General features: G+C 43.4%; 1 protein-coding gene across 3 annotated transcripts; it reads right to left on the reverse strand.

Moving 5' to 3' along the window:
- Positions 1-365: 365 nt before the first annotated feature.
- LOC125712877 (lysine-specific demethylase 5B-B-like) lies at positions 366-27,994 on the reverse strand. 3 transcript variants are annotated; one of them, XM_048983420.1, is made up of 28 exons: positions 27,687-27,994; positions 18,920-18,997; positions 18,625-18,747; positions 17,534-17,704; positions 16,889-16,957; positions 16,318-16,452; positions 15,858-16,050; positions 15,445-15,545; positions 14,312-14,470; positions 13,549-13,668; positions 13,123-13,281; positions 12,006-12,187; positions 11,672-11,834; positions 10,862-10,981; positions 10,571-10,765; positions 10,284-10,465; positions 9,948-10,072; positions 9,600-9,750; positions 9,214-9,328; positions 7,916-8,271; positions 5,580-5,718; positions 5,028-5,207; positions 4,434-4,580; positions 3,452-3,892; positions 3,052-3,154; positions 2,119-2,312; positions 1,557-1,784; positions 366-1,040 (listed from the first exon to the last, which is right to left on the reverse strand). In XM_048983420.1, exons 1-28 carry the CDS (start codon positions 27,837-27,839, stop codon positions 906-908), a joined length of 4,617 nt encoding a protein of 1,538 aa, XP_048839377.1. In that variant the 5' UTR covers positions 27,840-27,994; the 3' UTR covers positions 366-905. The 3 variants fall into 3 exon arrangements, with proteins under 3 accessions (XP_048839377.1, XP_048839376.1, XP_048839378.1); XM_048983419.1 differs by having other exon boundaries at positions 3,052-3,157; positions 27,687-27,993; XM_048983421.1 differs by lacking the exons at positions 18,625-18,747; positions 18,920-18,997; positions 27,687-27,994 and having other exon boundaries at positions 3,052-3,157; positions 16,889-16,973; positions 17,534-17,665.
- Positions 27,995-27,998: the final 4 nt, after the last annotated feature.

Raw genomic sequence — 27,998 nt, forward strand, 5'->3', positions numbered from 1 at the left:
ATGTGCTTGGAAGAGAAAGCTGATTTAGGGTAACAAGCAGGTGTGTCGAATGTGGCAACTAGGTTTACGTGTCAAACCTCAAAATCTTGCTGCACGTCTCGTTGCATGATTTCATGTGGAGTTTACAGTTTGAAATACAAGGTATACCAGTGAATTTGACATACATAATAAATATGAAAATACCACAAAAGAATGTTTTTCTTCATACTATAGCATATGGCTTTTTCAGTGGATGGAGGTCAGTATAGGTGTCATTCAGCACATAGTTTGACTCCCAAACTATTGTAAGACACTAGTTATTACCTTAACTGGAATACCACTAAATTACAGTTTAGTGTTACAGAGTTAAAAAGAGATATGAGAAATCGTATGAGAACACAGATTTATTCCACAATATGCAGTATTTGAAACAAGCCACCCCAAAGCAAAACAAGGATGCTCTTCTGTCAGCTACTTTAATAATCCAATCTAGTCATAAGGAAACTGTACAGAGCCCACAGAACTTCAAAATTATTGCTTTGAGATATATATACACCCAAAAAATGTCCTCCTCACTAATCAGTGCTTTTTTTTTCCAAAAAGATTTTTTTTACTGTATCATATACATCTTCAAAATCCTTAATGAAATATTGGTAACCAGTGTTTTTGGTTTAGCATGCAGGAAGAAGTAAGAGTCCCCTTCTCAATGAAGCACTTCACAGCAATAAAATGGAAACATGCACACCTTTTCACATTCCACGTGACGAGTGGAAACATTTCATAAGAAAGTTGGGGGGAGGGCATGAATCCCCCTCTGATGAGACCACTGTGGAGAAAAACCCCACAGGGCTGGAGTAGCACCACTGTCAGAGAGTGATGAGAGAGTACGGGCACTGTGGCGGCACGGACTGCCATCACGGGCGTCCTCATTCGGCCACAGGCTTCTCTCTGACATCACAGCTGACGCAAACGAAGTCCTCCCCAGTAAGCTGGCTGCTCACGCCCACACACATTTGGTGAAACCACTGGCTGCAGCTACCGTCACACTGGATCCAGTCCACCTAAACAGAATCCCACACATTATCTCATTTGCAGAGTAGGACACTCGCATACAATTTTAACAAAGTGGCTCCCTTCCTTCATGCAACTAATCACCCAGGATCAGTACAACCCTACAGATAAAACTGGAGATGTACATATCCCACTGAAATGCATGTACATTACACCCCCCCCCCTTGTGCTTGCCAAGTACTTTCTGGTGGATTCTCTATATTTAACCTCCTGTTTCAGTTTAAACTCCTGTACTTGGGTTAGCCCATAGCCAGGCACTGCCACTTGCATGTTGATGTCGTCTAGGTGATTGGGCTCATAACAGGTCAATCTCATTTATAACTGAGTGAGACCTGTCATGCAAATAGCCTAGTCGCGGGGTTAATGCAACATCTATTGATGTAATAAAACCTTTTTATATGCATAAAAAACATAAAAGTACGTATCCCTCCACAACAGAAAGGAACATCAATGTGGTGTAAATGCTTTGTAAAGGCAGGGTAGATGCGAATGAACAGGATTCCTACCTCATCTCCTTCTGGCTGCAGACACTTCTCTGCTGGACACAAACTGATGTCCTCCTCCGTGTCAAAGGCAGGCCGCGCCTCCCCCTCAGGGTCCTCCTCCTCCCTGCTCCATTTTGCTTTCTTTGGTTTGTCCCAGCACTCTGCCTGCGAGCTGTGGGGCTCTATGTGTCGCTTAGTGATCCTCCCGACCTCCCTTAAATTTTCCTCTACTGGACCACAGACACTTTCCTGAAAAAAAAGCACAATCTGCCTTGGAAAAGGGGGAAAAGCAATACAGCGAGCTCTCAGCAGCTGCATAACGATAACTAAATCCTGCTCCAAATATGTCACTGAAAGAACTTACACTACTACACCCGAAACAGGGGTTTCATAGTGATTAAGCATGGAAATACTTGACATATTAACAGAGTTTATAAGACCACTGCTTAATGCACATGACTAGACATGATCAATAATTGAAATGATGAAATATTAATGCGTAAACACAGCTAGTGAACCCACGCGTATGCCGTGTGTAAGTCAGTCTGCATTAGACGGCCTTCCAATCACCCAAGACACCCACCTCCACCTCTGAGGGGCACACTCCCTGAGAATCAGAACTGTGCAGTACACGGGGCACTGTGTCTGACATGACTGTGCCAGCTTGCTGTGCTGCCAGCCCATCTCCCATGATGCAGTGCAGCTGCTGAAGCTCAGGCAAGCTCACTTGCAGCAGGAGACCCTCTGTGATGATTTCCTCCAGGTCAGGACTCACATCTGTATTAGGAGGTGCATTCATCATGTCCAAAATTACATACGCTGCCAGATAAAGAGTTTTCCACACACAGACTTTCCACATTTACGTTATTCACTTAACATTTACTAAAAATACACTCAATACTCTTTGCTTACAAATACATTTACAGTATGTTCATTTGAATACATTTATTAGCAAAATATATCTTTGATTCATCAAATAAATCTCCTTTAGCAGGTATAAGAGAAAATTCAAAGCATTCTTTGTACAAGGGATATTGCAAATTGCTCTGTTTCATAGGATAAAACACTTAACTAGTGCATTTAAAGTTAAGACAGTCTAGAATTTGACTTTGCAAACACCGCACAACCAGTTAATAGGATGTCAGACATGCACTGTTACATTCTCTTTCCATGTTATAAAGAAAGCTTGTTTTATCTGACGTATATTTTTATTTATAGTTGTTCACTCAACTTTCCAATGCCAGTTTATGAAATAGATAGTGTATATTAAATTTAAATTACATTAAATCAGATCAAAGTTCTTCAGAACTTTTAAAACTTTTGGTGAATTCACAGATTGCAACTTACTAGGCAAACAGATCAAATTTTGCATTTGTAGGTCGGCAATTTTAATTAATGCAACAAGAGGCTGAAAAAATGAAACCATTACGTAAACTATCAAATATTCTCTACAATTCTTCAACCGAGAACTGGCTTTGTTAACTAGTAACTGAAGGGCTTATACAGCACTCCTGACCGTGATTAGAGAGACACTGCTGCTCCAGCTGGAAGACACCCTGAGACAGATCATGCTGCTGCTCTTGGAGAGGACATGAAGCTGATTCAGGGCAAGACGGCACCTGCTGATAATTACATCAAAATGAAGAAGAGAAAATAAGACAACCAGTACAGCAGAGCACAACATGTAACAAGATATTCCTGCACAGACATAACCATAAACCTTTATTATTAAAGGGAGGCTTAGTGGATAAGCACAGGAGTGCAAGGTTTGAATCAGGCACACATATATGTGTGTGTGTGTGTGTGTGTGTGCGTGCACGTGCCCTGCACTGGATAAGTGATTTGAAGCTGGATGAATGGTTGTTCAATGTTCATAAGCTAGTTGTCTAAATGACAACACAAAACGAGTGAAGTACCTCTTCATCAGCGTCAGTGGAATAGCTTGCAGGTATCTCCCTGCTCTCACTGGGGACAAGGACCCTCTTCGCTTTGCTCTGCCAGCTCATGGCTCGGCGCACCAGGAAGCGCAGTGCGTCTCCTTCCGGCAGGCGCACACGGAGACGGTGCAGGGAAGCTAGCAGGGGAAAGACTTTCGCCAGGGGGGGTCGCTGTGAGCGACAGCAGAGCAGACATAGCCAGGGAGAACTGCTCGCCTTGGCCGCCAGTTGCTCCATGCAGCTGCTGTGGTAAATGTCCCGGCAGAGGCGGCACTGCAGCATGCCTCCAGTGGGGGCGCTGTGGCACACACACACCTGAGAATCTGCATCCGTTTTGGAGTGCAGCTTGGAATCATTACTTAACCGAAAAGCAGAGTGTGCCTCCATCTCCTTTAACCGTACTTTCTCAAGGATGGCCATCTGGAAGAAGACGAAGAAGAAAAAGACTTTGGATAGGGCAACCAAAGCTAGTGGTAATCTCTACAGAGCTTTGTGAACAAGAAGCACAGCCTAGCTATCCCTTAATTTCACTGAAAGGGGCAGTGTGTGGATCAGTGGGCTAAGCCTCTGTGCCGGTGATCAGAAGGTCATTGGTTCAAGCCCAGCCTTAACATGTCTGCAGGTCCTTGACCAAGGCCCTTAACCCCCAGCTCCCTGGGCACCACAACGGGTGGCTGCCCTTCGCAGGCAGCTGGCTCTCCCCTACCAAGAGGAAGTTGGGGGAGGTGTAAAGACAGCTTCAATGAAGTATCAGTTGATATTAATAATTTCTCTTTCAGTGCAAGACCTTCCATTGTTTTGAAGAGTCCAGTTTCATTTTAGCCACAGCAAGATTCCCATTTATTTCTACATTTTCCTTCAATCAGAGGCTCTCTCTCACCACATTCAGTCAAATAATTTGTGTTCCAGTTTCATCAAATCCAAAAATAGTGGTAAACGCATACTGGCTCTGTGCACTTACAGAAGATGCAAATTCCCTGCATTCTGAGAGGGCTCTCTCCACATCATTCACAGGATCATGTGCTGCCGTCTCTTTCATGCTGTGCTGACTTCCCTCCAGAGCTTTCTTGGGCTTCTTCTTCGGAGCTTCACACCTGGGGCAAAGCACCTGTACCAAAGTTTGCTAGTCATTCTCACAGGTATGACCTGCGTTTCAGTCCAGTCGTGACACGGGATAGCTGGTTTTTCACTCAAGTTAGGGAGCTGCCAAAACGTGTTTATGAGTTACAATGTTATTGTATTTGTATATGTAATTACAGCGTAATTATCCGCATATAATGATCAGGTTTGTCTGGGCGAAACTGATCACTATAATCAGAGGATTATTTTAACCAATTTCTTCTTTATGTCTTTATAGTTTCTTCTATATGTTCTTTATAGTTTATTTGGGGTAATTTCATCTCCCTTTTTTGTTTTATAAATATTATTTGTTGAAACTTTGTGATATCATGCAGCCCTATTTTGTAACTTTAAAGAAGTTAAGAATTTAAAAACAAATAACCAAACTGTAACATTTAGGAAAATGCATGATGTGAGCGGAGAAGCACTGGAGTACCTCTAGCAATGAGAACGGGGAGTTTGGTAGGAGAAAGACTTCACCAGCACTTTCTTTCCAGGCCTCCCCTTCTGAGAGGAGGCTCTCCAGCTGTGTGAGCGCCTCCAGGTGGACAGGGATGGACTTTCCTTTAGACACCAAAGCAGAGAGGGAGCCCAACTGAGGCATCTGGTTCCTGAGCTGAAAGAACAGAACGACTTGGTGTCTCCTTCCTACCAGACAAACCTTAAAGTTTAACAGGGGATTAAACACACATTTCCAGAACAAACCACATGTTTTTTTATTATCCACCAAGAACCTCAGTTGGCATCCTACACATATGTAAAACTGCTATTGACACTTAATGAGGTCAATTTGCGGTCTAGTGGCACAATTTGGCAAGTAAACCTCTTTGTGTACATTTAAATCTGATAAATTGGGTTCAAGAGTAAAGTGAAGACATTATAGTAACAGACAGACAGAGAAACACCAAAAGCACATGACACACTAGCAGGAGCAACAACAGCCAAGAAGACCACGTTTCAGAAATACAGCAGGCAACTCGAAGCCCACCTTGATGGACTCTGCCTCCTGTACCCACTGCTTAGCCCTGCTGACAGCATCCTGAAGCAACAAGCAGTTGGGCAGGTAAGCAGGAATTCTCTCCACCTCTCGAACAGCAGCTGCCAGGGTCTCCAAACAGCGGTAGGGCCTGAGGAGATAGACGCACTCGGGCTATTTTTACTGTAAGCTCAGTCAGTGCATTATGATTAATCAGGCAAGACCCAGCAATGAAACAGAACATAATGTGCAATCGATTCATGTCATACCTTTGCTGTTCCTTGGAAATGAAGCATTTTACACACTGATACATACTTTGCAATGTTTTGTTAATATCACCACTAATACAAAACTCCATATGTGAACTTGAATGCAGACAGCAATATGCAGGGGCACACAAACACCAAAAGTACTTCAAACTAATGAACACTCGGGGCTGAAAACCCCTACTTCCTGTTCGGAGTACAGAAGTGCTCCAAGCTTCCTCTGGCTACACGCCCTTTGAGCTTCTGAACGAATGACAGCCCAGGAGTCTATGGAACATTGTCAAGGAGGCCTGACAGTAGCAGCCTTCACCCTACCGTACCATCGATGAGCATGTCCAGCAGGTGAAAGGGGAACAAGAGGGTGACGGGTGACATGCAAAATGTAAATGTCCATTCACAGGGGTAGAAAATGAATAACCCGCATCCCCCACGCCCGTCCCTCCGCGCTCTACCCGCATCCCCCACGCCCGTCCCTCCGCTCTCTACCCGCATCCCCCACGCCCGCCCCTCCGCGCTCTACCCGCATCCCCCACGCCCGCCCCTCCGCGCTCTACCCGCATCCCCCACGCCCGCCCCTCCGCTCTCTACCCGCATCCCCCACGCCCGTCCCTCCGCGCTCTACCCGCATCCCCCACCCCCGTCCCTCCGCGCTCTACCCGCATCCCCCACCCCCGTCCCTCCGCGCTCTACCCGCATCCCCCACGCCCGTCCCTCCGCGCTCTACCCGCATCCCCCACGCCCGTCCCTCCGCGCTCTACCCGCATCCCCCACGCCCGTCCCTCCGCGCTCTACCCGCATCCCCCACGCCCGTCCCTCCGCGCTCTACCCGCATCCCCCACGCCCGCCCCTACGCGCCCTACCCGCATCCCCCACGCCCGTCCCTACGCGCTCTACCCGCATCCCCCACGCCCGTCCCTCCGCGCTCTACCCGCATCCCCCACGCCCGTCCCTCCGCATCCCCCACGCCCGTCCCTCCGCGCTCTACCCGCATCCCCCACGCCCGTCCCTCCGCGCTCTACCTGCATCCCCCACGCCCGCCCCTACGCGCTCTACCCGCATCCCCCACACCCGTCCCTCTGCATTGAAACTCTTCAATGGTCTTGGTTTGATAGGTACCCCATGCCTGGTTTGGGTGAATTGGTGGAACGTGGTTCAGGTGAAATGCTACTTGGATGACTTAATCATCCACGATACGACCTGGGCAGGACACGTTGGACTGCTACACACCTTCCGGCAGGTCAGCCTGATGCCATCTCTGCCTCTCAGACAGCTGCTGCGTCTCCAAGAATCCAAAGTCAATTGTCCGTAAAATCCCATGCCCTACGACAAAAACCCAGGTACCAGCGACTGGGGGGCTATTACCAATGCTTTGTGCCACACTTCTCCAAAGCTGCCCCTCTGTCTGACCTGAGTTGGACGGGACAAACACAGGTAATGCAGAAAGGCTCTCTTGGGTGCATTACTCTGGTACGGTAGACGCATCCTCCAGCTCTCTGTCAGACCCTTAACTTTCCACTGAGTGCTTCTTTTCACGGACTAAATGTCATGCCGGGGAGCATCATGAAGGCGGAGCCTTGGACCGGGAGAACAGGACACGGTGGGGAACACAGTGCAACAGGGCGGGGCAGTAACAACATACCAACAACACCCAGATGGCAATCAGTGATAATTGCCAGCTAAAGACAATCAACTCAAGTTTCCCTGAGGCTTTCGAGAGCTCCACTCCAACGGACCATCCACATACTGACAGTTGCTGAACCCAGCCACTGCCAATCTGCCTGACTGAACCCTCAGGGCACTGCATTAGAACTCCACCAAGACCATGGCCTGCCAAGCAAGACACCAGGAGATCAGAACTCACCTTTCTCCTCAATGCCCTCACTGCCCTACCTGAACTGTAAATACACACAACCCCTCAGAGGCCTAAATGGCTTCCTCGGTCCTTCCTCTTTATGACATTAAATACCAGCTTCTTAAAATTCAATTAAAAACAGTGAATAGAACAGAACAAAAACAATAAGAGGTATACCAACAACTGCAACAGATCAACAAAGTAGACCAATGCTCTTCTGCACTGCTTACTTGGCAGTAATGAGGGCACAGGCCTTGTCCTCCCAGTGCTCAGACACAGACAGCAGCCCCTGGAGTCGCGCTAAGGCTCTTTCCACTGTAGGGTGAGCAGTGAGGCCCACGCCGCGGTCGATTAGCTGGCGTACGCTGTCCAGGGAGAGGCAGGCAGGCCGCGAAGTAGCAGTCCGCACGGCCTCCAGCCAGTGCACTCGCTCCAGCTGCCCCTGCAGTGCTGACAGGCCTGGTACCGCCACACCCAGCTCAGCACAGGCATCCAGCAGGGCCTGGATCCGTCCCACACAGGGAGCCTCCTCCGCCAGCAGCTCCTCACATTGCTGCTGGAGATTCTCTGCACCATCTAAGAGCTCCTGTTGTGAAGACACAGGGCAGCCTATCAAACGAGTGTCTGATAGGGGAACAGCAGCCTCTGGCTGGCTACAGAGATTACCGCACAGTGGATTACAGTAACAATAAATGTCTAAAAATGATGCAGTGCATTCAACTGAAGGCCTTCTATAAAAGCCCTCACTGAGAAATACATTCATGGTCTTTCAAGTCATGAACTGCACATGCAGGACAGAATGTGTGTGTCAGTGCATATACATGCATGCATGTATTTCGTCATTTATACATCCTGAGAAATGTCGGTAGGCGAACTTGCTGATCTGAGAGTATATGGTATAGCCTTCTACACACTTAGGCTATATTATACAGCCTAAATAATGATTAAAAGTATAGTATAGTAGATGCATATGCTAACAGTTATCATTATCAAGTATTATCTACTGTACATAACTGTATTTGGTATACTTCTATACAGCTGAGAGTGCAGTAGGTTTGTTTACACCAGCATCACCACAAACGCGGGTGCTACACTATGGTGTGACAACACAACAGGAACTTCTCAGCTTCCTTTTAATGCTATAGGAACACCACTGCATATGCGGTCCTTTGTTGTCCGAAATGCAGGCGCGTCAGAAGCATTTTGAATGTGTGTGAGGGGGTGGGGGACACACTGGCATAAAACTAATATTTTATGTTAACTGTGGGGGGGGTCCAAATGAATTATTATGAATTATGAGGGGGACTCGTCCATATATCTATAATTGCCGCAGTGATAAACAAATGCTAATTGCTATTTTCACTGCTCTCCTTTTGTAAAAGCAAAAAATCTCTTCGGATTTCGTTCGGTTATCGAAAACAGGTGGTAAGAGCGTGGTGCAAAGTGAATGATCGTAAAGCGGCAGGATACCCGTATGTTTCGTATGTGTGTGTAGGTACACGGGTATTTGTTAATTTCCTGACTGTACCTTCAGTAAAGGAGCCTGGCTAATGCTGCAGGGGAGGCTGTACAGCTGCCTGACAAACTGCTTCAGCTCCTCCACAGTCAGCTTGTTCCAGCACTTGCCTCCCCCTGGGCGGTACCTGTGGGACGGATCTTGTTATTTACAAAGTGCAATTAAACTGAAACAGGCCTATAGGCTGCTTGCTGTATAAGGTCATATACATCCAACCATGTCATGCACGGCATATTGCTACACGAGTTGAATACATAGGCTTTATAAAATTGCAATATGCTAAATACAGTATTACTAAACTATTGTAAAACGTGAGGCACTTGTCATATTCAGTTAACAGGTTCGATTGTCCTTCAGAAGGCAGAACGTGGCAGGTGAGCTAAATACTGAGCTCAAACCTTGTGTGTCTTTTGGCTCTGAGCAGCTGCTGGGCAAGTGCTTGGCAGCGCTGAGCCTCCTGAGTGACGAGGCGAAGGTGGCGGAGCAGGTCGTTGTCTGGGAAGGCCTTCGCCTCGGACTCCTTTATCAGGGACAGGAACGCCACTACGCCTGCAAAGATGAACTAAATCATACCAGTTCCTCTTTCAACAATGTCCGGACACGATTCACACCTCATCTTGTTCTCTCCTCCTTTATTCAAGCCAAAAGATAAAGCTCAGAACGTGACCACTTGTTTTTCAAAGCAGTGCGACAATCCACCAGTGCTCCCTGCGATATGAGAACCCCGCCACGTCGTGATGACTCACTCTTTTTCTGGTCCGACTTATTCTCCAGCAGCCCGTTAACACGAGAGGCCCAGTCATCATAGGGCTTGGCGCGCTGCCTCACTGCCCTCAGCATAGGATACAGGTCATCCACTGTGAATCTGTAGCTGGAGGTTAACAGGCACATGTGGGAACTGCCCCATGTAAAAGACACCTGATTACTCTCTCCCCCCAACTTAATAAGGCTTCACCCAGACGTAACAGATAGGTGATACGGAACAAGAATTTACGTGATCTGGCAGTTGCCATATTAAGCAGCAAACTGACAAGCTAGAGGTGAGTTTCCATGGGAGCCACGTAAAAGCAGATGGGACTCACTTGAGTGTGTAACTGGAGGGAGGGCAGTAGCAGAGATCCTGGGCATGGTGGAGGCAGGCGAGCACCCCCGGGCTGCAGGGGCACGTGATGGCAGACAGGAAGCAGGTGGTGCGGCAACGGGTGCACTGGCGCTCGTCATCCTGGAGATGGTCGTACTGCGCACTCTCACAGCGTTCCACTCCCTGGGAGGCAAATGAGACCCCTAAATATATAGCAGTCTTCGGGAATGATCTGGCAATACCGAGACATTTTTTTAATAATGTGGAGGAATAACATTAACGCATCACCATCTTCTGGACTTTGTCACGCAAGCGTTGCTCCTCCTCGATCATGATGGCCAGGTCCTTCTGCACGGCAGAAGCCAGCACCACGTCAAGGCTCTCGATCTTGGACGCCATCTTGCACACCATCTCATCATGGGAGAAGACGCAGTAGCGATGCAGCAGCCGGTAATGGTCCACACACTGGCGGCCTAGAGGCATCTGGAATAACCAATGACATTGCCATCTCCGCTGTCAGCCAATCACAGGAAGAATCGCCGTGGCACCGACTGCCAAATACGACGACAAGCCGCCCACCCAGTCCACGGTGCAGAAGTTGACAGCCTCTGCAAAGTTGAATCCCTGGTTGAATCCGCTGTGGTAGGCTCTGGGGAAGGTGATGACAAACTCCCCAGCACACTGGTTGGTGTGATATATCTGTGGTGGGATCCAGAATACAGTTAATTAAATATTAACATGAGAATCCAGCGCTATCCATAAAATGATCTATAAACCAAAAATTCAAACAAAAAGTATACACAGTCACTAGGTCTGGGTAACAGGCGCTAAAAATTCTATCACTATAACTTCAGAGATTTTCACAAAATTGATATTTATCAAGAAATGCTATTTTATCCATGTCACCCAGGCTAAATGTAGGAAACAGTGAAACGCGACGGGATTTTGATTATGATGAGCAAGTTGTTTTACTAAGAGCTGCGGAGCATGAGAAATATAATGATAAACTGCGCCAACACTAGACTCACACCATGATGGAATTCATATAAAAATAGTGCATTGTTAATTATGCAAGAAAACAAGTGTGTAGGCTGTATCACGATACAATATTCAAATTCATTATATAAATGTTCATAGTCACAATATGATATTTTATCGATGTCACCCAGGCTAAATTGTCATAGGTACCAAATACATGAATTCTTACTTGTATGTTATCTACATAAAACTAAAAAATATCTAACATAGCAGGCAGCAGACAAGGGAACCTAGATCAATTAAATCACAGACAGATCAACAACTATTAGTAATTATACTGGGTATTAAACATTGGCATCATCCTGCAAGACACACTGCAAACCAGTGACAAAGACTAGAGAAAGGTCTTACTGGAACACCATAGGCCATCAGGGTGTTGGGATTCATGATGGTGACCAATTGATGTAGGAGGTCTGGCTGAGATACAAAGAGCTCCGGAGCCAGCTTCTTCATCACGTCCTCCAACTGCTCCGCCGCAAAACCAGGGGCACCATACCATGTCTTAGGCTCACCCCTGGAGGTCACAGAATAAAGGGTTTCACTGGTAAAGAACTGGATTACTTAATGCATCCTTTTCATTTTGAAATTCACTGCACAATACACTAATTTCACACGAGTGAAACATTTATCAGAATGATTATGGATGGAAGTCATACAGCCTTAAGAAGCAAGGAGTTCTACGTACCAATGCAGGTAGTTGATGGAGTAGCTCCAGTGGTCTTCAATGTGCCAGCAGAAGCAGGAGAAGCACATGCCTACATAGAGCCAGGGCAGTGTCATCCCACAGATGTCAGACGTGATATGGGTCAGCACTGATGGGTCCATGAGGGCCATGTTGTTCAGGTTCCAGCCACAGTCAAGGTAAGTCTAACAGAAGAACCACCAGCCTCTGATCATTAATGTCAAAATAGCAATAAAGTCCCCTGATCAAATATTAAACAGCCATAACAGAAACTCGGGACTTTGTACTTTGATCTGTGCAATGCATGGATCTACAAAAAGCTTGATTCATATACATTTGAAAACCGGTTCAACCGACTCGCTGATAAGAACCAGTTCAAAACATGATTTGTTCATAAATCGGACATCGCTAATAAGTGCACTTTTCTGATTTATATGATGAATTCCAAACATTTCACAGGCCAGTACTTTTAGTCAATGAAGAGGCTAATTCCCTCGTCCTGCACTACAGAAAAATGCCTGATACTATAATTACCATTATTTCAGTGGTTTAAATTTAAATGTCGGATGCCAATTTCACTATGTTAACCGATATACATCTCTACATTAGTGTTGTCAAAAGTATCGAAAGTACCAAAAGTACTGATTCTATCATGTATAAAATAAAATTACTGGCCTCTGGTACCACTGTGTTTTATTATTTAATTAATTTACATAAGTTCTGGAGTCACATGGTCCAAGCCCTATTCTCCCATTGGATATGTGTATTTTAGTACACAATTTTAGTTGTTCAGGAACACATTAGTTGCGTTGCAAGAGGACTGCCTGTACTTAGGCTTTGTGCCAAATCAAGTCAGTAAACCACAGGATATATGCAAATCTGTAGGTAAGTTGTGGCACCACACCATACTGACTAAGGGAATAAACACCAAGAACTTGGCTATCTAAAGGGTTGACAACGCAATATAAAGAGTTATGAGAGATTGGTGTAACTTCTGAACGAATGAAACATCAATCTGTACAAAAGTGTTGCCAGTAAAGTGCACATCCAGAAAACATCTTATGGTTACGAAGTATTTGTCCAAGAACACTGAACTTTATACCACACTAGGCTATACTACCTCATCTTGAGGGGTAACTTTAAATTTTCCATTTCTGACTGGAAATCCACTCCCAAACTCCTTAGAGGCAATGTCAGCGCCATACTCCACAGTCACGTCCTCCTCAACGGCACCTACAAGTCGCCAGAATTCCTTCTCCACCAGCTCTGTTGGAACCATCTGACACACACACACACACACACACACACACACACACACACACACACCATCACAGATATGTATCATTTTGTACAAAAATATGTATAAGCTACAGTACAGCAGAAACAAGCTACACCCACAGCTGTAGTGCAAGTCTTTCGATAAACTAATAAGCATATACACTCCCCTTCTTTTTATCATGCGATCAATCTCAACCATTCAGCATGTTCCCAAACAATGCCTTTCAGGTAAAGCAGCCATTTTATAAGCCTCTATAGCCTTACTTACATGGACTGGCATGTTGAAGTAGTCCGATTTGAAAGCGTCCGCCATCTCTCCAAACGCACAGAGTGTGTAGTCTCTGTGAGCCTGCTGGAAGCCAAAGGCCTCCTGAGGTTTGCTACATTCCTGTCAAAGAAGTTATTTTAAAGGAATTAAAGAACAATTCTGAGCAGCATGTTAAAGGAACATTCAGTCACTCCCATTCAAGTAAATCCCAGTGCAAAGTGTCTGCTGTCTAACGTTACATACAGATTTCAAATACGACAAAAAGTGCTGTTTTGCGTTAACCTGTGCTGCATACACATAGATACCGATATTTCATTGCTGCCGCACACAAGTTTTAGCGCGTCCAAGCATTTCTGGACAGTAGGACTGTACTGCGGCATGAAATCATTTAGTAATGTTAACACAAAAGAGGGTACAAAAGGCAGTCTCAGTTTTGCTTTGAGATTTTATTTTTGCATTTGGCACTGGATTCAGCAAAATAAAGAAAAATCTGCAGGAAAAAAGAAATGGTTGAAAACAACTTTTTCTTGAAAATTCACATGCTTAAAGAGAAATAAGAACTGAGATCTTAGTCTGGTTCCAGTGTTTTGTTGAATAAATGGTGAGTGCAGTGTGCTGCATTGTTAAAACCCTACTGAACAAACTGTCCTCCACAAAACAATGGGCATCAGAGATACAACCACGTAGCATTTAATTGGAACCACAGCTGCTGTTGGACTTGAGCACAAATACAACTTTCAGAAACAATTGTGAAGCTTTTCACCTTGGCCACACATTTGGGGCATCTCCAGTCCCCTTTGGGCACGTCGTGGAGAGGCGGGACCAAGCAGAAGGTGTGGTAGCTGTCGTCACAGCCGTCGCATAACAGCAGGCGCTCTTCCTCACTCCCGCTGCTGCACACCAAGCACACATACTGGTCCACCTAGAAACATGGCAGGAACCTCAGACATGCAGAACCAGCCGCATCCATGGAACCCAATCCAGAGATCATGTCACGCCTTCATGAACCCAGCCAGAAATGCACAACAAATGGGAAATATCTCCTTCTGGAAACATCAGCAACACCAGCACAACCCTCGTCAACCTTCAGGATCTTATCATGGAAGGTTTCCCACATCAGATTAGAATCGGCAGTCGCACCCACACCTGCAAATTCCTCACACAAACTGCTTGCAAACTCATTAGAGACAGTTTGATCTTGGAGTCTTGCCCAGTTCCAGCCTCATTCTCCTAAAAGATGGCAGCCTACTAGGACCAAACTGAATCTTCAGAGTAGCAACAAGTCTGTGGTCAGAATTCACAAACGGGGCACCCTGCAGTTCTGTAGGAGCCCCCAGTGTCTGCCATCAAAGACGGGGACAAAGGAAATGGATCACAAGCCCAACAACGTGCCTGAAGGTGCTGAAACCAGGATCTAGTGTGCCACAGTCCCAGACCTTTTGCAAAATCAAAGAACATGGAGCCACTTTCACCATGGTGGCCAGACCTGTGAGGACTGACAATCGTCATAACCAGCTCCGTCAGGGCCAGTGGTCACATGACCTCGTGGGCACCTCTCAACAACCGAGCAAAGCTGCAAACAAAATGTCTCCCTCATCGAGCCATCAATCACCGCGGTCGGAACATACACAGGCAAGACATCCGGAGTGTCTTAGCCTAAGCCTCATAATACGCTCATTGAAAAGGAGTGACGTCGGACACCATCAGGAAGAGGGGATCTGCAACAGTGTCAAAGGTAGGTCAAACGCTGTGGGAGTACCTGCAGGAGATGAGCAGAACACCAGAAGAACATGCCAACTCCAAACACAGAATGGAGGTAGAACCGAAGCCCCCAACCAGCAGGGATGCCCACGGAGCTGCCCTCAATAGCCAATGTGCTACAGACACCATACTCACCATGGTGTTACTGCCCTGCTCCTGCGGCACATCTTTTACTGCCTGGCTCAGCAACTCTGTCTCAATGCTTTCCTGCTTCACCTGAATGGGAACCTCCTTCCCTGTTAAGCAGAAGCTATACTGAGTAGGTGGAATGGTTCCAGAAAAACATGGCGCAGTAGTTGCTTGACACATCGAATTTTGCATCTTACATGGCCAAAAAAAAACAATTACTGTCATCATTATCAGCAGTATTAAAATAATTGTATGATGCATGTCGATTACTTGGTCAGAAAAGTGTTAACCACACTGTGCTCTGCGATCATTTCATCCGCGATGAGTAAAATATTTAAATTAAACATTCATTTTAAAAAAAATCTGAGAAATTTTATCTACCTACAGAAAGATTACAAATAGGCAAGAAGGGTAATAACCTGTAGCTGTTGAGAACAGGGCTGCTGACCTTTGACCCAGAACATTCTGAATCAGATTGGTTTGGTGTGAACCTGGGTGAAGAGCAGGCTGGGTCACACCAAGCTCTGGTTTGGGGACAGAAGATCCTGTTCTCCTCCTCAGATTAGGTCGGTTTGGATTTGACTGTTCTGGATCAGTTTTCACATGGTCTACCTATGGGGCAGGGGCAAAGATCCCAGTCAGTCAATCGGAAAAGTTAAGAAAAACATCATAGCCATTTTCACAAAGTAACTTAAAAGGACCAACAATGCCTTTACCTCAACATGCTGCCAATATACCAAAAGTCAGATAATGATGCCATTCTAATTATAAATACTCCGAGTAGCAGTATAGTATTCTGTCCACCTTTACCTCAAATACTGCTAGTAAACATCTAGCCATTCATCTGACACCATCTGTAAAACTATAACATATATTTACATCTGATCTCATGCGCTTTGCCCTGCGAGCTGGAGGGCAGGTCTCTGCCGGATGGACTGACTGCCTCTGGGCCAACTCATGTGGTTTATACTCCTCATCTTTGATGTCACTGGTCAGGATGGCATTCTGGATACACTGCAAGCAGAATGCCATTAAAATCATTACAGACTGGAATTAATCATTTCGCAGGTGAAGAGGGAAATAAATGTTATTTATGTGCAAGGTGCACAAAAACATGAATGGAAAAGGACACAAAAACCCTGGAATGTATTTAAGCATTTTAAGTATTTAAGCATCCTTTCAAATCTTTTTATACATTCCCACGTTAAAACATCCCTACCCCCCCCCCCCCAACAAAAAAAAAGGCTTTTGCAAGACGACCAGAGATTTGCTAAGTGAAAACGGCAGACCTCTCATGCATGTACTGGTGGGTGGGAAAGGCAGAGGAAGAAAGGGAAAGGTTTGGAACCTTGAGTAAATAAATAAAACAAAGAACAATGCTTTAATAGTGGTTACCTGATTAGTTTATATCATTAAATGATCTGTGAACATCACTAAGAAACAGGCATACCTTATCTGTGTCTGCATTCGGATCCGGGCCGCCCATTAAGTGCACCAGTTTAGAAGCGAGCTCAGGTGCCTAATGCAAGAGAGAGCTAGGAAAGTTATAGAATACTATAAGATAACATCTTATGTAAACATCATGTTTCTGGTGTACATCCTCTTGCAGGACCAACCAATACTACTTGCCATTTTTAGCCAGTGCTCAAGCATGCAAAATTGGTTCTTACGAAAATATCACTACCGATACTTATTCTACAGGTACACGACATACTAGAAATTGATCTGATACAGATATAGATCAAACATTCAACAGGTTCTGTAACGACACTATTCCTTCTGGAATATTATGTGTACAATTCTACCTCATCTGATGAAAAACACCATGAATCTGTTCAAACTCAAGACGGCAATATGTTAGGAGAAAAGTCTTTGTCGTCTTCAACTGTGCCTCCCAGGTAGCAGGTATTGAAGACCGATGACCGATTAAGTTGGGTTTCACTCTATGGTTAAATATAGTTTGAAATATATAGATGCTTTAATTTAATGGACCAAACGTAGACTGGTTTTATTCAGCTGCCTGGAAGCTTTTGCTGGAGCCATTGGTTTGTGTAAGCAGGGCAGTGTTGTTGCTGGGGGGGCGCCGCTCACCCACCAAAAGACTGGCTCCTGCCTGGAACAGGCTGAATGGGTAGAGTATCCTTTCATAATGTCCTCTGAGGTGGGAACCCACAGCTTTTCCAGGTGCAAAGCCCATCTTCAGGGCTATTTTAGTCCAGTGTCTCTCACGGCAGACTGTGTCAAATCCTCCCTCACTCTCCACAAGCTGTGAAAAGACAAAAAAAAAAAAAGTACCCAGAGCTGTCAAACAATGGAAGCCAAAGGTTGCAAGTTTTTATTACAGAATATATGCTACACGTCTGTCAAATAGTTTGAGTTATTATCTTAACAAGCAAAGTGTCTGTGCCGGTGGCAGCGGATTGGTGCCAAAACAATATAAATTCCTTGGTCTCTTGCAAAATTTGCAAATTGCAGTACACTGGTAATCGCCAGATTTAGCAAATCAAATCCATTTCCACACAATCTAAGTAGAACCTTATTTTTGGCGCCAGTTATTCTTCCTCAGCCATGCCGCATACTGTTTGACACTGTTGCCGATCTGTCTATGATCACGTGCTGTTTACTGTGTGACAAGTTTTTAGTTCAACAACTAGTTACTAATTTGAGATCCAATGAAACAGATAAACAGACAGCTCTGAAATATCATGCTGGCTGAAACTGCTTTGTTTCACATTGCTCTGTTTTACTTGTGGTACCACTGCAGCCTGTGAACATGCAGTCATGACAGGTAGTACTGAACGAATTAGGGGAAATATCCAATTACGATTTTTCTGACAGATATCGTGATTAGGATTTGATTTACAATAAATTTTAAAGTCAAGCTTCTGTATTCAATAACAATAATATTCACTGTGTAACAGATTCAAAACACGTGATGGAGCATTACCACATGAGATACCATCAAAACATTAACTGCTCTATACTCAAATGCACAAAAATTATGCTATAAAACTGTTGGCAATTTACAGAAGGAATTTACAGACAGCAAGAAGGAACTAGAGTATCAATAGGAAACCCAGGCAACATGGAGAGAAGATGCAAGATCCATACAATCGGGGAGGGCCTCAAATTCAAACCCCCAATCCCCGAGGCGTGAGGCAACACCAACACCGCCAAAGCACCTACCTTGTTCAGTTGAAACAGGTCCAAAATCTTACGTTCAACATGTGGGATTCTAAGAGCACACCCCTGAAGTTCCCAGAACTTTGCAATTTTATCCAAGAAGTTAAGCTTGACTCTCGTCTGGGCCTTCCAAAAGAAAAATAAATCAATTTTGAAGAACTCACATTCACGTGCATTCAAACATGGAGATGATAATGAACTGTCCTGCATATCATCATTATGCAACATAATAATTCAAGGAATCACATTTATCTTTAAGGACACAGAATAAACAAACAAACCAGGAAAAAAAAGGTACCTCTAACTCATTGAGCCTTTGAATCCGTGGAGTAAAGTGAAGTCTTTCAACATCACAAGCAAAGGGAGGCTGCCAGCCCTATATAATTAGAAAAAGAACACAATTGTCAATCATTTATATTAGCTTTCATATATTCAAACACATATTACATTGTTCTTGGCAGATATCCACATGTTTAAAAGGGAAAATATATTTTGCATTTCCACTGGCATACAGGAACCAACCCATACTGTTGGTGCCGCGATGAGAGACTAGTTAAAGTGTGGCTCCAACTCGGTTCAGTTTTCCACTGCAGAAGGATCGGCTCAGTAAAGGCATTACCAGGTTTACCAGGTTTAGAGATCGACAGTTACATTAAACTGAAGAGACGCTTATTTACTGTTCACACAGTGCATATCATGATTTACCATGTGCAATTATTTTTATTGTGTGCTAACTTCTACTAGCATGTCTGTGGGAATCGCCGTGCTATGCAAGTAGAGAGGTCGTGATTACTCAAACCTGATTACTAAAAAGCATCGATTCAAATTTTCCTTCTCGACATCGTAGCAATATGGCAGAAGGAAGACGCGTAGGAGGGTTACAATAATTTCATTCACATTAAAAGTGAATGAAAGACGACTGCATTAAGTATTGCAAAGCAGAATTTAAACATCACCACAGAACAACTGCAATTCAAGTATATTTTAAAAGACGACAATCAGGAAAAAGTGCGAGGTTAACCATAAATATGTGCCATTTAGTGTCGTGGAGCAGCCTAGCCTGTCTATCATCATGTTGATAAATCACTTTGCTTTCAATTCAAGACAAGTCTGCATATACAGACGCTCCGCTACTTACGAACTTTCAGACATACGAACAAAGGGTACTGCAAGTCCGAATTCTGTTCATTGGGCTCCCGTTTCTTGTCCGCAACATCAAATTTTTTTTTCCTGCGCGCCAATTCCGCCTAGTACGACTTCTGGCCGCTACTCCCGCCGCGCAGCAGCGTAGGGTGCGTACTCCCAGCATCCTACTTCTTTGTACCTGTGTATGCTCTTTAAATTGCTGTTGAATAATGACTTAAACATTTCAAGTTACGAACGGCCGTTTGGAACGCATCTCAGTTATACGTAGAGGAGCATCTGTATATGTAAAATACGTACACTTTATTACCTTGTAAATATTCTGTAAGGTTTGCAAGACTTAAAGCTTTAGACATAGCTAATTTTAGATTCATAATGCAATAATATAGTTTGCCATAAGCGTCGTGCCAGATAAAATTGCCAACTTTACTGAGAACATCAGTATCTCCATTCCTTTCCACCAATCAGATGGACGGTGACGCAACCAGCTTGGTCATACGTTACACTTTCTGCATGTGCTTTTGGTCTGAGGATGGTCAACCGCACAGCAGCTTATGTCCATAATGTGGATGCAGAAGGTTGCAGTCAGCGCATGTATACTAACGATATTCCTCCAGACCAGCAGAGGGCAGATGACATCTCTCTGGTCTGAATGAAACTTACCCAGGATGAGGCACGGTTTATCACTATACGTTTCAAGCCTTCTTGGGTTTTTTTAAAACTTAACTTCATTACTTAACTGATGTTGGTTTTGTCTCGCATACGATATGGACCGTAAATACTAGTGTTGCGCAGGTCGGCTTTTTTTTAACACTCGCCCCAAACCGCCCCGCCCAACCCGCAAAAAAAAAAAAAAAAAAAACACGTGGATAATGACCCAAAACCCAACCCGAGGAAAAAACACCAGTGAGATTGTATTGCCATGGAACCTACCAATGAAGTGTCATTTGTGACACTGTAACCCACAGATGACATAGATTTGTGTTCGATTCAATTCTCATTGAAGATGACACAATTTTATGCAAGATTAACTGTGTACCAAACAACAAAGAAACCGAAAGATCGATTTTTACGTCGTTATTTATTGGTTGCGGAAAATTGCACAAAAGACATCTCTCTCACACACACACAAACGCACACAAGCGTGCATGTATGCAAAACACACTAGTTGTCAAAACTAACATCTGACGTAATATCAGATCTGAGAACTCTATCAGATTTGAATGAACTTGAAACTTTTTTGCCTAAAATGAAATAGAGTAAAGCATACTTAACCGTGATATTTCACCAAACTAGTAGCTTATCCTACAAACTCCAAAATTGAAAAATATACACCGACTGCATTTATGACAGCTGTTTGGAAGCGCTGTGGAGAAAGAGGATGGAATCCACCATGCTGGGGTTTAGCCTATTTCGACACGCTTTCAGCACGCAACCTGCTGAACTGAACGCGCGCTCGTTCGATGCGCTGGTTGCAGGAACACAAAGCACCGCTCTTGCCAGCATCGAGAGGATAAGGAAATCGTGACTGTGAGCCCTCCAAAGGCCAAGGACGTCTTCACTGCGTTCCTCACGACTGAAGTGTGACTGCACATAGCGCTGTACTTCATCTGGCTCTATAAGGTCAGGCGTGTCTTCCCATTTCAGGAACATTCTGCGCCTTTTCAGTAAATGTTCTGTCAAAAAGAACAAGGGGTGTCACCATTTAACTAAAGTATAAACATACATTAGATCTGTCAAGGTTTGAAATAAGCTGTGTGAAACGGTTCACAATATGTGGCTGGTCCTTTGCATGTTACTATACCTTCTGCCTCTTCTCTCGGTGTTGCACTTGTCCCGCTGCTAAAAGGTGAAAGGGATCCCATATTAATAATGATAATAATAATAACAACAATAATAATAATTGTAAGAGCCATATGGAAAGCATAGGTTTTTGGTTTTTTGTTTAAATTGTGTTATTCATTAGAATATGTGAAACATTATTGTTTGGTTCATTGTTGCATTTGTTAGTTTAACCACTAGGTGGAAAGTACTTGCGTAACGGCAGGTAATATGTCACGTGACATACGTGTTTTTTCTTATGAGACGGTCAGGTGTAGAAGTAACACAGTTTTCTGACCGACTACGATTAAAACTCAATAGATTAGTGGAAGAATGAACATCTTAAATGTTTTGGTTATGTAAATGTTTTCCTTTGATATATTTTATTAGTAAACATTTTTTAAAGAAGATTTTGAGTTCGAGAGTTTTGCGTGGTGTCAGAGGAGGGCCACTTACAACAATAATAACTGACAATATTAACAATCGCAATATTAAATTAACAATAATAATATACAGATATCCTTCAGTATATAGCCTATTAATTTTGGTAATATGGCTGGAAGCTGAGGCTTCACTTTACCTTGACTTGTACTTTGCGCAGGCAGCTTGCAGAGCTGGAATGAGGGCTGTTGTCAGTCTCCTTGTTTGAACGCGGAGTGCCAAGCTTTCATCGGGCGAGAGCATCTTTAGGGTCTTGAAACGCGCGAGAGGGAAGTGGCAATTTTATGGATAGGGGAGATGATCGTCTTTTCGTTCAAGAGCCCTTTGGCACGTCTGCGGATGTGCTGCATGTACAATGGGTCCCGGCACCTCAGCTCACAGCGTCTTTGCAGCCTGTGGTGCCACAAAAAAACTGAATTGATAGTTGGATAGCGGTCTGCCTCCAAATCCTCTGAGGCATGTTTGAAGGGGGTCAAGAATTCACCAACTGCATTGAGGACCTCCACCTGTACGCCCTCGAAGCGATGTTCTTGACCCCCGTCTTCGAGCAGTCGTCGAATCTCACTGTGTTGCCTCACGACTGATTTCAGCCTTAGTGTTCCACCTTGTTTCGCTCTCCTGAACCACGGCATGCGGAAGGCTGTGTATGCTGCCAGGTTTTTTTAAGGTAAGCAACCAGATGTTTGCATTGAGTAATTGGGTCAGTTACATCTCTCAAAATGTGGTGCGTCCCTTTCTTCAAATATATGCTTCAGATCGGTGTTGATTACATGTGCTGCGCAGGCTATCCAAGAATAATTTGAGTGCAGCCTTAATGTTGGGGCCCATGGTCAAATTCTAACGTAGAAATCACTCAACAGTTTCCAATCTTCAATAACGAAATGACGTTAGTACTGTATACGACCTCATATTAAAGCTGTCGATCCACATGTCTGTTGTGATACCTATTCCATTTTCCATGTCGCATTTAATCTGCTAGATTAGGCTCTCCTTTTCTTTCTTGGCCTGCTCATTGGCCCTGTCGCAAATGGTTTGAGAGGGAGGATAGAGGAGTGCCCATTTAGAGCAGAGAGTTTATGTCCACTGGTCCAAAACGTGCACCGATATTTATAAGCCCTTGTGCCACACGAGTAAACCTATTTCCAGAGACATCAAATGGACGTAGGTCCGAGCAGCAGAATGCTACAAAGTCATACACAAGTTTAGATTTTGTGGCGAGTGGCACCTTGCTTTTCATGAATGCTGACATTAGTGGTGTTCTGGATGACCTTGTGTGGAAAGCGTGTTAGGCCGTGGAGCCTCCCCACCGCATGAATGCCGATGTACCTGTTTTAGGTCTGCCGTATTTGTAAAGCACCTCACAATTAAAGCAGATAACGTAGCTTTTAAAGGTGTCATCGGACCAGACGACTTGTCCAAATTTCTCACAAACCTTGCTTTTTTGGCCCACTTTCTGCACAAGCTTTGCATCGCCCTTTCTTAACTCTTCTCTGATTAGGTTAGCCATGTCTTCATCGGAGGTCTAGGAGAGCTTTCGGTGGTGCAAACTAAAGCTACGGATAGCTTTATTTCCCTTTTATTTCCCTGATTGAGATTGCGAGTGGAACTAGGAGATCCTCGTGGTAATTTGAACCCCGTTTACAGCACGTTTTAATCGATAATGAAATGCATTTTATAACTTTTTGACCCACGATATTTTAAAAATGTCTGCCCTAAAACCACCCACACCCTCAGGTCACGGGTCAACCCGCACATCACTAGTAAATACGTTTACTATTTACGTCTGCCTGATCACAATTCTCGTTGAAAGTACTATTCAATTCATGAGAAAATATGATTTTTTGAGTAGAAATCAATGGTAAGACATAGGTGGAATATACAGAGTATGCAAGACGTTAGGATGGGAAATTATTTTTTGAAATATTACAGGTGGTGAATTGACACAGTGCCATTAATAGTAAACATGCATAAAAACACATATACGAAAGTTAAATGGTGTGCATTGTTCCACAGTTTTATGCTTAAAGCAAACTTAACTGGGCATGTCTGTATCATTTAGGTTCATAATTAGTCGATTAAAGTACAAAACACAGAATTAAAGAGACAGTACAGTTATTACTAGTAACGGAAATCTACTGTGAGGGAACGTAAAACTCTCAAAAAATATTTTCTTATCCTTTATTCTTAGGGGCTCCGTAGTAATATATCATTGATGTTGAACAAATAGAGATGAGGTTTCCAAAGCTATTGATATTTGTTTTGAGATGAAGAAACTGAAAGTACAAAGCTGACATATATGCCACGTACTGGATATACCTAGTCAATCATCTTGCATATACGCAGTCGACCCGCAAGGTTTCCACTAGACATTAGTCTGGACTACATGCACACCGACCACAGCCGTTCACAGCCAACCCCTGACGATGATATTTATGTCCCGCCCCCTCATCTGCAACTGAAAACACACGTGTAAAAGAAGCATGAATTGGCCTTTCGTATCAAGCAGGACCACATCAACGCAGTTTCAGTTCACATACGGCTCAAGTACAGCTTGCATACTTTGCAGTGGAAAACTGTCAGTTTGCGGTATGGGTCGGGCATGGCTCGGTTCTTGGTGGCAGTGGAAAAGGGCCATTATCGTCACTGAACTAGGGCTGGGCAGCATATCAAATATTTAGGATGTATCAGTATATTTTCAAACAAGATATAGGATGAGACAGTACTGTTTACACTAAAACTTAGTGTGCGTTAAAATTAGATTTTTAGAGACCTGCGGCTATTCTTCCTGTTTGCAAAGTACATGAGCACTTCAGTCATGACGTTGTACAGAATCCAAGAATTCACAGATTATAATCAATCTATTCAGTTATCGTCTCACAGGGAAATGCACTGTTACTTAATTTGTTTCATTTTAAAAGCAGGCCAAATGTTAAAAATACAACTTGCTAATAACTGGACAGATCCTCATTTTAAGGTAAGTGCAATTTTGTGGTTGTCAGGCTTGTGTTTTTAGAGCCATTTGCCAAATAGGTTTTAAATTTAGATATTTGGTGTGTTGGTGGACTGCACATAGTGGAGATAAAGGTTTTTATGTCTTATAGCTGCTTTATTTGTCCATTTTGATACTTCTGTTTGGAATATACAAGATGTCTATACTGAACAGTTGTACATGTACATTTGCGAACAGGAAATCATATATTTGCATTTTGTTTTAACCATACTCAACAAAAGTGTGATCTCGTGGATTTGGCAAAACAATGAAATCTTCATAAATTATAGCAATGCAATTTGTGCACATTGTATCATAAAGGAACGAAACGTTAGGTTGCAGTTTTAAGATGTTACGTTTGAAGTTCACAGACATGCTGGTGGAAGGCTGAAATTATCAGGCACATACTAACACGTTTTTGCAAATGCTATATTGGCTCTAAATAAATAACTTATTAAAAAGGTGAAATATCCTATAAACTAGGAATGCATTAATGAATGACCAGAACAAATTAAAGCAGGCTAGATGTGCAGTATTTCAATCAGCATTTTTGCCCACCAGATATTCCAGACCTGAATACAATAAGATTCAATAAGTTTTTCAAAAAGAAAGGACAGAATTTATTTTCCTTTCATAAAACAAAACCCCTGTATTGTACAATAAACTTGGCATACTAATAATCCATCCATACACCTTCAGAATTACACATCTGCAAGCATAGGTCAGCAGGAGGAACTTAGGGGGGCGGAGTGCAAATGGGACAAGTACCCCCAACATTTAATTTGGACCCACCCCCACCCCCTACCCAAATACATAAACCTTTATATTTAAAATATGTCCCCACCACAAAACATGTCCTGCACTGATACCTCTGGAATCCAAAATATTTCCAAAGGAAAATTCAAACTCCCAAACCCAGAGACGTGAGACAACAGTCCCAGTCACTAAGCCACCCAATAACAACATTACAATTAAGCCAAAGATGAGTTAGACAAATGGTAGAAGACACAGCAGTCTGAAGCTACGGCAAAGAGAAAAATTACGCTGTTCAATACAACCATTGTTAGTTTAGGCCTCATCTTAAACAACCCTACTACTGAAACGAAACTGCTTAAAGTATTAATAATCCTGTATAACTGAAAAGTCTGCATATTCCATGACAGTCTCACAAAACTGAATAACAAAATATAAAAAGAAAAAGTACTTAGCTTAAGACAGAAACAGCCATTAGAAGATAACCATAGTAAAAGACATGATCTCCAAAATCCAGCACACAGAGCAAACGAAAGAATTATTTTAACAGCAATCTAATATCTTCACTCACTCATTGCATGGCAAGGATGGTGCAAAAAAAAATAGGTGATCCCTTCCCTAATACCCAATGGCTTCATTACCAATTTCTCCCTGCACATTCAAAACTAGCGTCAGAGCTGCTTTGCATATTAATAAGCAAGGGTTGTAGCTAGACAACCTGAAGGACAGCATTTCCCCTTAGATAACATTTCCAACCAGGACATTTTTTTTTAAAGTGTATTCCTCCAAGTGTATTTTTAAATATCCATGCTAGGAACTGTTTGATTATATTCCTCTTATGTACTTGTCCTACTGTAATTGTTCCTCCGTGCAGCATTAGTTATGAATCAAGCATTGTAACCACAAGTGAAAACAGACTCATATGAGGGGGGTACTGTGGCTTTCCTGGAAAAAAATAACTTTTTAACCCACATGATATAAATGTTAATCAAAATTCCTAAACGTGTGTTAATTTGGAAATATATTATTTTGTATAATTATATGAACCGAGCCGATAAACACAGCACTCGTCAAACCAGTTTCGTTAAACAAAGCACATTTTATATGAGATGTTGTTTAATTCTGTTTGAGCTATGGTGGTAGCAGAACGATTACTATATTGTATAATTGATTAAATATGGGTTAGCATTCGGGTTTGGGTAACTAAATCTATTATCCACACTCCAAAAACGCAATACTTCTTATAAAACTGAAGAAGACAGCTGAACTGGCGTAATCAACAGTAATTTGCAGTATGCGAAATACTAAACAACGGAGCATTTATTAATGTAAGATCGGTCAATTTATTTGGATAAATCCATAAAAACTGCTGCCCCACTGCTAGAAATAAATAAAAAAAACATCAATGTATCTGGGCCTCAGTGGGTAATTTTTTTCTTAAATCCCCAACTAGAAATTAAACTCGCCTGTATTACCATTTATCTAATTATGTTTTCCTCTCAGGACGAAACTCACTAAATCGTTTATTGTAGTTTACAGCCGTTATCATGCGGTTATTAATTACAAGGGCCTTCATTTATCCATCTACATTTGGGTCGCACTTGGATTCAATGATCATTGTCTTCCATAGCAAGAGCTTTCGGATCTTTTTATTCACTCAATTAAAGTTAATGGCAATAACCAACTGTCGTCTTGCAGGCTTGTTAGCTTTGACTTAACTACCCATTGAGGCTAGTTGTTAGCCATACGACTAACCAGCTTATGCAACAAGACCTGGTTTTATGTGCAAGTCCTCTCCTAAGTCTAAGCCGCCATATTGAAAACTTTTATTTTTAAAGCTTACAGAAAATGTGCAATGTCCATGATATATCCGGACTAGAGCATTCGGGACCATCCTCCATCCATTGTCCATACTCACCGGCGGCGGCCGGACCTTACAGATGCCCGTTTTTTCAGCAATGGGTCTTATCTTGTTGATAAAGGCAAAAGGGTCGGCAAATTCCTCCCAGCTAGGCTCGAAAACTGGGCACTCTGGAGGCAGAATGAATTCATCGGATCGAGGCTGGGTCATCGCGCTCTCCCGGTTACTAAACGATGCTATAATCAGAATCTTGGTAGTAACCGGTCAAAGTGCCAAGTGTAGTAGAAGCGTGTAACTTCGTACCTATTACTCAAGCGATGGCTTCCCTTTACTCAAACAATCAGCACAGTCAAAGGCGCGCACGGCGGG

The sequence above is a fragment of the Brienomyrus brachyistius genome, chromosome 18 (genome assembly GCF_023856365.1).
Source record: "Brienomyrus brachyistius isolate T26 chromosome 18, BBRACH_0.4, whole genome shotgun sequence".
Classification (NCBI taxonomy): Eukaryota; Metazoa; Chordata; class Actinopteri; order Osteoglossiformes; family Mormyridae; genus Brienomyrus; species Brienomyrus brachyistius.

What these genes read in the sequence shown, in the direction of transcription:
- LOC125712877 (XM_048983419.1), bottom strand. Translation starts at nt 27,839, where the DNA reads ATGACCCAGCCTCGATCCGATGAATTCATTCTGCCTCCAGAGTGCCCA. An exon ending in GCCCCAAATGTGTGGCCAAG is followed by an intron (nt 13,669 to 14,311) that starts GTGAAAAGCTTC and finishes CTTCTTTGACAG; the next exon opens with GAATGTAGCAAACCTCAGGA. An exon ending in GCAGGGAATTTGCATCTTCT is followed by an intron (nt 3,893 to 4,433) that starts GTAAGTGCACAG and finishes GTCTTCTTCCAG; the next exon opens with ATGGCCATCCTTGAGAAAGT.